The sequence below is a fragment of the Oncorhynchus clarkii genome, chromosome 2, assembly GCF_045791955.1.
Source record: "Oncorhynchus clarkii lewisi isolate Uvic-CL-2024 chromosome 2, UVic_Ocla_1.0, whole genome shotgun sequence".
NCBI classification, from domain to species: Eukaryota; Metazoa; Chordata; class Actinopteri; order Salmoniformes; family Salmonidae; genus Oncorhynchus; species Oncorhynchus clarkii.
In genome coordinates, this window is record NC_092148.1 from 11,193,882 (window position 1) to 11,204,473 (window position 10,592).

General features: G+C 46.6%; 3 protein-coding genes across 4 annotated transcripts in view; all 3 read right to left on the reverse strand.

Moving 5' to 3' along the window:
* The window catches only part of LOC139421213 (uncharacterized), a 1,124,809-nt gene that overhangs the window by 742,961 nt on the left and 371,256 nt on the right, over window positions 1-10,592 (reverse strand). The gene's annotated exons all lie outside the window — the stretch shown is intronic.
* Window positions 1-10,592, reverse strand: part of LOC139421146 (ceramide synthase 2-like) — a 144,832-nt gene that overhangs the window by 53,718 nt on the left and 80,522 nt on the right. The gene's annotated exons all lie outside the window — the stretch shown is intronic.
* Window positions 1-10,592, reverse strand: part of LOC139421166 (CUGBP Elav-like family member 3) — an 83,480-nt gene that overhangs the window by 3,903 nt on the left and 68,985 nt on the right. Inside the window, exons 2-10 of one of the 2 annotated variants that reach the window (XM_071171790.1) lie at window positions 9,629-9,677; window positions 8,834-9,042; window positions 6,396-6,557; window positions 4,997-5,132; window positions 4,322-4,462; window positions 3,478-3,543; window positions 1,927-2,031; window positions 1,631-1,774; window positions 938-1,081 (exon numbers count right to left, since the gene is read on the reverse strand). In XM_071171790.1, coding sequence (XP_071027891.1) covers window positions 954-1,081; window positions 1,631-1,774; window positions 1,927-2,031; window positions 3,478-3,543; window positions 4,322-4,462; window positions 4,997-5,132; window positions 6,396-6,557; window positions 8,834-9,042; window positions 9,629-9,677 — 1,140 coding nt within the window. In that variant the 3' untranslated portion in view covers window positions 938-953. Of the gene's footprint in view, window positions 1-937; window positions 1,082-1,630; window positions 1,775-1,926; window positions 2,032-3,477; window positions 3,544-4,321; window positions 4,523-4,996; window positions 5,133-6,395; window positions 6,558-8,833; window positions 9,043-9,628; window positions 9,678-10,592 lie in introns of both variants that reach the window. The other variant, XM_071171782.1, reaches the window with a different exon arrangement.

Here is a 10,592-nt window from a genome sequence, read left to right on the forward strand (position 1 = left end):
CAGTGCATGGCCGGTTGCTCGGGGCGACGGAACAAACAAAAAAATCGCCAAGGGCAACCAGCACAGGCAATCCACCTCCACAGCAACCCAGACACAGGCCAACCAATCAACTTACAACACGTGAGAGGAAGGGGGGTCGGGGCTTTATCGGTCGCTAGGTAACCATAGTGATGGGATCCCCGCGAATTATGATTGGACGGGAGGATCTCAGGTGAGGTGTGTTGTTGTTTCAGGAAAAGATTAAAAAACATCAGAAAATAAAAATAAATAAAAAATATAAAGTTGGATAACAATATTTCAATAATTTAGTTTTGATTTGGCTACAAAATCTCTAAATGATTAAACTACCTACAAAGCATTTTTTGTAATTTCATGTGTTTAATATTCTTTACCACATATGCACTGCTTATTTAAGATCCCGCCCACTCTCGTCATATAGCCCTTTCACCAATCAGCATTTTAGAAAGATGTGACTGACAGCAACTTGCATAAACTCCATTGTCATTCTTTCCTGTTTCCTCCCCAAACTCAAATATCCCTCCTCCTTCCCATCACTTCTCTCTTACACGCCTCCCCGACCTCACTCCTACCCTTCTCTCTCCTCTCTCCTACCCTCCTCTCTCCTGCCTCCTACCCTCCTCTCTCCTACCCTCCTCACTCCTGCCTCCTACCCTCCTCTCTCCTCCCTCCTCCCATCCTCTCTCCTCCCCACCCCTCTCCTGCCTCCCACACTCCTCTCTTCTACCCTCCTCTCTCTCATACTCCTCTCTCCTACCCTCCCTCCTCTCTTCAACCCTCCTCTCTACTACCGTCTCTTCTACCCTCCAGTCTCCTCCCTCATTCCCTTCTTCCCTTTTATTGCCTCCCATTCCTCCATCCCTCAATCCACACATTCTTTTTCCTCCCTCTCTCTTTCCCAGCCCCTATCCCTTCTCACCTCTCTCCTCTCTCCTTCAGTAGGGGCGGTTGGCGTCTTTAGGTCGTTTCAGCTGCACCTTGAGTCTCTTCATGCCGATCTGGAACCCATTCATAGCCTGGATGGCAGTCTGGGCACTGGATGGGTTGTCAAAACTCACAAAACCTGGGGAGGGAGGGAGGAACGAGAGAGGAAGAGGGAACGGAGGGAGGAACGAGAGAGGAAGAGGGAACGGAGGGAGGAACGAGAGAGGAAGAGGGAACGGAGGGAGGAATGAGAGAGGAAGAGGGAACGGAGGGAGGAACGAGAGAGGAAGAGGGAACGGAGGGAGGAACGAGAGAGGAAGAGGGAACGGAGGGAGGAACGAGAGAGGAAGAGGGAACGGAGGGAGGAACGAGAGAGGAAGAGGGAACGGAGGGAGGAACGAGAGAGGAAGAGGGAACAGAGAGAGAAACATTCTGAAATGTAATATAACATGTATAATCACATTGCTTCGTTGCGACAGACAGAGATACAGTCATACAGTATGCTACCAGCAACTGTGAGTTATGATCATCATGTATCATAGCAACAGGTGGAATTGCAATTCTCTCTTATCTCCCTCCATTTCTCCTCCGTTCCTCCTTTCTTTCCTTTTCTCCTGGATACTCACTATTCACCCATCCCTGCCTCTCTCCTATGTCTCCCCCTCCAATCCCTCTCTCTCTGTCTTACCGAAGCACTTGCTCTGGTTGGTGGCGCGGTCTACAAAGACTTTAGCTGAGATGACGTTTCCAAAGGGCAGAAACATCTGGAGCATCTCACTGTCACTGAACTCCTGAGGCAGGTGGTAGATAAAGATATTACAACCCTCCGGCCCTAGGGGAGGAACACACACACACACGTTAGGGTCTGCGACGGAGAGACACACTCACACAAATATTCATGAGGATCTGTGATTCACACGCACACTAATCTGAGACACACACACACACAACAGGTGCTGTCTGAGAGACAGGAAGTGACATCACCTTCTCGCTGCTGCTGTTGCTGGGGCTGCTGGTGTTGCTGGGCAACTAGGGTAGGTTGCTGTGGAAAATGCTGGCCGACCAATCCATAGGCAGCAGGGTACGCCGCTGTGATGAGAGAGAGAGTGACATCAGATGATGAAACACTGGTTGGAGGTCCAAGACACCCCTAACCACAGATCTAGGATCAGATTACCCTACATGCCCTCAATGGCAGAGATGGTAGGGAGGAAGACACCTCTGACCCTGTACCACAGGGATCATCAACTAGATTCACCTCTGACCCTGTACCACAGGGATCATCAACTAGATTCACCTCTGACCTTGTACCCCAGGGATCATCAACTAGATTCACCTCTGACCTTGTACCCCAGGGATCATCAACTAGATTCACCTCTGACCCTGTACCACAGGGATCATCAACTAGATTCACCTCTGATCCTGTACCACAGGGATCATCAACTAGATTCACCTCTGACCCTGTACCACAGGGATCATCAACTAGATTCACCTCTGACCCTGTACCACAGGGATCATCAACTAGATTCACCTCAACCCTGTACCACAGGGATCATCAACTAGATTCAACTCTGACCTTGTACCACGGGGATCATCAACTAGATTCACCTCTGACCCTGTACCACAGGGATCATCAACTAGATTCACCTCTGACCCTGTACCACGGGGATCATCAACTAGATTCACCTCTGACCCTGTACCACAGGGATCATCAACTAGATTCATCTCTGACCCTGTACCACAGGGATCATCAACTAGATTCACCTCTGACCCTGTACCACGGGGATCATCAACTAGATTCACCTCTGACCCTGTACCACAGGGATCATCAACTAGATTAATCTCTGACCCTGTACCACAGGGATCATCAACTAGATTCACCTCTGACCCTGTACCACAGGGATCATCAACTAGATTCACCTCTGACCCTGTACCACAGGGATCATCAACTAGATTCACCTCTGACCCTGTACCACAGGGATCATCAACTAGATTCACCTCTGACCCTGTACCACGGGGATCATCAACTAGATTCACCTCTGACCCTGTACCACAGGGATCATCAACTAGATTCACCTCTGACCCTGTACCACAGGGATCATCAACTAGATTCACCTCTGACCCTGTACCACAGGGATCATCAACTAGATTCACCTCTGACCCTGTACCACAGGGATCATCAACTAGATTCAGCTGCGGGCTGATTTTTGTCTTGAGTCGATGGTCAGGGGGCCGGAACATAATTAAAAGTCATTTGTAGACTCTAAATTGACCACAAGAATCCCGATATAACGTTTGACTAAAACATAATAATTTCAAACCTTGCTTACATTTGTATAACATCACATACTATGCATTGGAAATCATGTTGGAAAAAATATCCAAAATTAAAATCACTTGCTGGTGTTTTTGGTCTTTTACCAGTTAATTACTGTCCTACTCTGAGAGCATTGAGGACTCCATTCTGACAATGCAAAATTAACCCAGTCACTATAAGTGTCACAGGAGCTGGTAATGTGTGTGACTGTGGCCCACCTGTGTAGTGCTGCATGCCTGCATACGCCTGCTGGAGAGGATCTAGAGATAATGCTGGACTCTGGGCTGCAGGGAGAGAGGGAATCAGGGAAGGAGGGAGAGAGGGAGGCAGGGAGGGAGGGAGAGAGGGAGGCAGGGAGGGAGAGAGGGAGGGAGGCAGGGAGGGAGGGAAGGAAGCAGGGAGGGAGGGAGGCAGGGAGGGAGGCAGGGAGGGAGGGAGAGAGGGAGGGAGGCAGGGAGGGAGGGAGGGAAGGAAGCAGGGAGGGAGGGAGGCAGGGAGGGAGGGAGAAAGAGAGAGAGAGAGAGAGAGAGAGAGAGAGAGAGAGAGAGAGAGAGAAGGGAGGGAGATAAGTAGGGAGGGAGGGAGGGAGGGAGGGAGGGAGGGAGGGAGGGAGAGAGAGAGAGAGAGAGAGAGAGAGAGAGAGAGAGAGAGGAAGGGAGATAAGTAGGGAGGGAGGGAAGCAGGAATGCAGGGAGGGAGGGAGGGAGGGAGGGAGGGAGGGAGGGAGGGAGGGAGGGAGGGAGGGAGAGAGAGAGAGAGAGGAAGGGAGATAAGTAGGGAGGGAGGGAGAGAAGCAGGAATGTAGAGAGAGAAGCAGGAATGTAGGGAGGGAGGGAGAGAGAGAGAGAGAGAGAGAGGAAGGGAGATAAGTAGGGAGGGAGGGAGAGAAGCAGGAATGTAGGGAGGGGGGGAGGGAGGGAGGGGGGGGGAGGGAGGGGGGGGGAGGGAGGGAGTAGCAGAGCGGAGGGAGTGAGTGGCAGAGCAGAGAGTGAATATAGGGAACACATGGAGATATCAGTATTTCTGTGGTAAATATTCTATCTTTGGTAATTCAGCTCGTACCTTGGTACGCATGAATGCCATTGGTGTATAGTGCTTCTGATGCTTGCTGTCCATTGGTTGGTGGACTGTAACCATTGACTCCTAGAGGTGGAGGTAGTGATGGCACGGGCGTGGCTGAGATGGTTGGAGGGGTATTCGTACCTGCAAACCGGGAGGACCAATCACAGTGGAGGAGATATTGTGATTGACAGCTACTAGACTCTATAGTGTATAAGAAAGAGAAAAAGGCAGAGCATAAATGCAGGGGAGAAGCAATGATTGGTTAGTGGGGCAAAGGGAGTTAAGGGAAGGGTGCATCTCATTGTAAAGTGGCTTCCTCCTCTTGTCTACCTTCCTCAATCTGAATTGATGTTAAAAAAAAGTGGACTGGTGAAAGGTAATTCCCAGCTTTCAGATGAGAGAGAAGCGATTAGTGTAGACTGTAAAAGATGCTGATTAGACGAGGAGAAGAAGCCACTTTACATTATTGAGATGCACTCACAAGCAGAATAACTTAGAAACCAATGAAGAGAAGTAAATGTACATCAAATAGACAGACTTGATCTGCATAGCATTGTAAACATAAGATCAATCCATGTTATTACTAACATACAGTATCCGTAAGCATCTGTAAGTGTGTGTGTGTGTGTGTGTGTGTGTGTGTGTGTGTGTGTGTGTGTGTGTGTGTGTGTGTACCAGAGGAAGATGTGATGGGCGTGGCGAGGATTCCGTTTGCGTTGAGCGCTGCCATCTGCTGCATCTGTAAACTGGCAACAGTTGCTACAGGAGACAGGTACGCTGACTGAGCAACCAGAGCTTGTTGCTGGACAATCTAGAGAAAGAAAGAAAGAAAGAAAGAAAGAAAGAAAGAAAGAAAGAAAGAAAGAAAGAAAGAAAGAAAGAAAGAGATGAGAGATGAACCTGGAGAAGAGTCCCCTAAGCAAGCTGGTCCTGGGGCTCTGTTCACAAACACAAACACACCCCACAGAGCCCCAGGACAGCAGCACAATTAGACCCAACCAAATCATGAGAAAACAAAAAGATAACTACTTGACACATTGGAAAGAATTAACAAAAAAACAGAGCAAACTAGAATGCTGTTTGGCCCTAAACAGAGAGTACACAGTGGCAGAAAACCAGAAAACCTGACCACAGTGACTGACTGGAAAGCCGTGACTATGTACAGATTCAGTGAGCATAGCCTTGCTATTGAGAAAGGCCTCCGTAGGCAGACATGGCTCTCAAGAGAAGACAGGCTATGTGCATACTGTCCACAAAATGATGATAAACTCCCATATCTACTGGGTGAAATTCCACAGTGTGCCATCACAGCAGCAAGATGTGTGACCTGTTGCCACAAGAAAAGGGCAACCAGTGAAGAACAAACACCATTGTAAATACAATATAGAGAGAAAGACAGCGAGAAAGAGAGGGAGAGACAGAGAGAGAGAGAGAGAGAGAGAGAGAGAGAGAGAGAGAGAGAGAGAGAGAGAGTGAGAGAGACAGAGACAGAGAGATAGAGAGAGAGACAGAGAGAGAAAGAGAGAGAGAGAGAAAGAGAGAGAGAGAGATGGGGGGAGGAGAAAGAGAGGAATATAGAGAGAAAGAAAGAGAGAGAGAGACAGAGAGAGAGAGAGGGACAGAGAGAGAAAGAGAGAGAGAGAGACAGAGACAGAGACAGAGACAGAGAGGATGAATAGAGATGTAATTACATGTCCATTATATCCAGCCACAGGGTTAATGGCTGTGCAGCAGAAAAGCTGGGGTTACTAGGAAGTGTGTGTGTGTGTGTGTGTGTGTGTGTGTGTGTGTGTGTGTGTGTGTGTGTGTGTGTGTGTGTGTGTGTGTGTGTGTGTGTGTGTGTGTGTTGCTGTGGATTTTGTCGAGAGATGGCTAATGCTAAATGACGTGTCCATTCAGTAATAACATTAGTGCAGATTAGGACAGTGATAGCCCCTTGAAAAACATCACATCCTCTCATACCCAAAGCACCACTCAAACCAGTGTGTGTGTGTATGTGTGTATATGAGTGCCTCCGTGCATGTGTGCATGTGTGTAAAGGCGTGTGTGTAACGCTGTGTGTGTGTGTGCTTACCGCCTGTGCGCTGACGGCCTGTGTGTAAGCGTTGTAAGCAGGAAAGTTAAGTGTCATGGTGGGGCTGAAGATGCCCAGCTGTGATGCCACCTGCTGCATCCGTCTCAGCCCTCTCTCCTTCTCTGTGTCGGCAAACTTCACCACCAGACTGGACGACGCACCCTGCAAGGAAACACACACCGGTCTTTAAGTTAAACACATGGATTTACTGAATTACCCCATATTGGAAATACAATCAACCAAGATTTGGTGCACTGTTTTGAAACGCGTATTTATGTTGAAAGGTAAATAAAGTTCCTAAAGTTCCGGAATACATTAACTTTCCACATAACAATGAGAGGGAGAGGTAGGAAAACGTGTCTGTGACTTACAGAGGGAGAGATAGGAAGACTTGTCTGTGACTTACAGAGGGAGAGATAGGAAGACTTGTCTGTGACTTACAGAGGGAGAGGTAGGAAGACTTGTTTGTGACTTACAGAGGGAGAGGTTGGAAGACTTGTTTGTGACTTACAGAGGGAGAGGTAGGAATACTTGTTTGTGACTTACAGAGGGAGAGATAGGAAGACTTGTCTGTGACTTACAGAGGGAGAGATAGGAAGACTTGTCTGTGACTTACAGAGGGAGAGATAGGAAAACTTGTCTGTGACTTACAGAGGGAGAGATAGGAAGACTTGTCTGTGACTTACAGAGGGAGAGGTAGGAAGACTTGTCTGTGACTTACAGAGAGGGAGAGGTAGGAAGACTTGTTTGTGACTTACAGAGGGAGAGGTTGGAAGACTTGTTTGTGACTTACAGAGGGAGAGGTAGGAATACTTGTCTGTGACTTACAGAGGGAGAGGTAGGAAGACTTGTCTGTGACTTACAGAGGGAGAGGTAGGAAGACTTGTCTGTGACTTACAGAGGGAGAGGTAGGAAAACTTGTCTGTGACTTACAGAGGGAGAGATAGGAAAACTTGTCTGTGACTTACAGAGGGAGAGATAGGAAGACTTGTCTGTGACTTACAGAGGGAGAGGTAGGAAAACTTGTCTGTGACTTACAGAGGGAGAGATAGGAAGACTTGTCTGTGACTTACAGAGGGAGAGGTAGGAAGACTTGTCTGTGACTTACAGAGGGAGAGGTAGGATGACTTGTCTGTGACTTCCAGAGGGAGAGATAGGAAGACTTGTCTGTGACTTACAGAGGGAGAGGTAGGATGACTTGTCTGTGACTTACAGAGGGAGAGGTAGGAAGACTTGTTTGTGACTTACAGAGGGAGAGATAGGAAGACTTGTCTGTGACTTACAGAGGGAGAGGTAGGAAGACTTGTTTGTGACTTACAGAGGGAGAGTTAGGAAAGCTTGTCTGTGACTTACAGAGGGAGAGATAGGAAGACTTGTCTGTGACTTACAGAGGGAGAGATAGGAAGACTTGTCTGTGACTTACAGAGGGAGAGGTTGGAAGACTTGTTTGTGACTTACAGTGGGAGAGGTAGGATGACTTGTCTGTGACTTACAGAGGGAGAGGTAGGAAGACTTGTTTGTGACTTACAGAGGGAGAGGTTGGAAGACTTGTTTGTGACTTACAGAGGGAGAGGTAGGAATACTTGTCTGTGACTTACAGAGGGAGAGGTAGGAAGACTTGTCTGTGACTTACAGAGGGAGAGGTAGGAAGACTTGTCTGTGACTTACAGAGGGAGAGGTAGGAAAACTTGTCTGTGACTTACAGAGGGAGAGATAGGAAAACTTGTCTGTGACTTACAGAGGGAGAGATAGGAAGACTTGTCTGTGACTTACAGAGGGAGAGGTAGGAAAACTTGTCTGTGACTTACAGAGGGAGAGATAGGAAGACTTGTCTGTGACTTACAGAGGGAGAGATAGGAAGACTTGTCTGTGACTTACAGAGGGAGAGGTAGGATGACTTGTCTGTGACTTACAGAGGGAGAGATAGGAAGACTTGTCTGTGACTTACAGAGGGAGAGGTAGGATGACTTGTCTGTGACTTACAGAGGGAGAGGTAGGAAGACTTGTTTGTGACTTACAGAGGGAGAGATAGGAAGACTTGTCTGTGACTTACAGAGGGAGAGGTAGGAAGACTTGTTTGTGACTTACAGAGGGAGAGTTAGGAAAGCTTGTCTGTGACTTACAGAGGGAGAGATAGGAAGACTTGTCTGTGACTTACAGAGGGAGAGATAGGAAGACTTGTCTGTGACTTACAGAGGGAGAGGTTGGAAGACTTGTTTGTGACTTACAGTGGGAGAGGTAGGATGACTTGTCTGTGACTTACAGAGGGAGAGGTAGGATGACTTGTCTGTGACTTACAGAGGGAAAGGTAGGATGACTTGTCTGTGACTTACAGAGGGAGAGGTAGGAAGACTTGTCTGTGACTTACAGAGGGAGAGGTAGGAAGACTTGTCTGTGACTTACAGAGGGAGAGGTAGGATGACTTGTCTGTGACTTACAGGCAGTGTGCGGCTCCCATGCAGGGTGCTAATGGCAGCCTGAGCTTCAGCATGTCCCTGGTACTTCACAAACGCACAACCTTTACTGGTGCCGTCTGGCCCCCGTAGTACAGTACACTCGTCTATAGTGCCAAAGGGCTCAAACAGCCTCTTGACGTCTTCATCACTCTGCTGTTTACCCAGCATGCCCACAAACAACTTCCTGTCTTCTGGAAGAGGGGCACACCAGGAGGAGAGGGGGAGGAGGGAGAGAGGGAGGAGAAAAGGAGAGGAGTTAGATAGCTCTGATACTAGAGGTAGATACTCAGTTCATAAAACATATCATGGTGCTCTCATTGAATCTCATTATGTTCTAGCAGGCCAGTGATGGGAGAAAAATACATGTTGCGATACTGCTATCAACCACCAGGGTGCAGTATAAACTTATACATTACAGAGAGATGAAACTTGGGAGTAGAGGACCAACAGAGATCACAGTAGAGATCACTAAGAATGTAGGTGTGTGTCTTTGGGGCTTACTTTACAGTGCATGTCAGCAGATACAGATTAACAGAGTATCTGTAGCAAGAGTTCCAGTTGGGAGTAGGAGAGTCACATTGAAGACTTGACTCTCCAAATTCAATTAGTGAAAATCCTCATCTAAATTTGTGGTTGACCTCAACCCTGCTGTAGATACAGATTGAAATGGGTAACTTCTGTAGAATTGGACAGGTGTGTCATTATAATGTAAGATGGCGTGTATTATAATTAGTGAAGAAGCGTGTTCATGTGTGTGTGATGTGATGTGTGTCTTACCTCCTCTCCCCTCGCTGTCGGCTGGTTTTACCTGGATGGGTCGGTTCATCTGGAATACAGACAAGAAGGAGATCAATACACATGATCAACATACAGTATGATCAACACATGATCAAGATACAGTATGATCAATACACATGATCAACATACAGTATGCTCAATACACATGATCAACATACAGTATGATCAACACACATGATCAACATACAGTATGATCAACACATGATCAACATACAGTATGATCAACACATGATCAACATACAGTATGATCAACACATGATCAACATACAGTATGATCAACACATGATCAACATACAGTATGATCAACACACATGATCAACATACAGTATGATCAACACATGATCAACATACAGTATGATCAACACATGATCAACATACAGTATGATCAACACATGATCAACATACAGTATGATCAACACATGATCAACATACAGTATGATCAACACATGATCAACATACAGTATGATCAACACATGATCAACATACAGTATGATCAACACACATGATCAATATACAGTATGATCAACACATGATCAACATACAGTATGATCAACACACATGATCAACATACAGTATGATCAACACATCATCAACATACAGTATGATCAACACATGATCAATAAACAGTATGATCAACACACATGATCAACATACAGTATGATCAACACATGATCAACATACAGTATGATCAACACATGATCAAAATACAGTATGATCAACACACATGATCAATGTACAGTATGATCAACACATGATCAACATACAGTATGATCAACATACAGTATGATCAACACACCATCAACATACAGTATGATCAACACATGATCAATAAACAGTATGATCAACACATGATCAACATACAGTATGATCAACACATGATCAACATACAGTATGATCAACACACATGATCAACATACAGTATGATCAACACATGATCAATAAA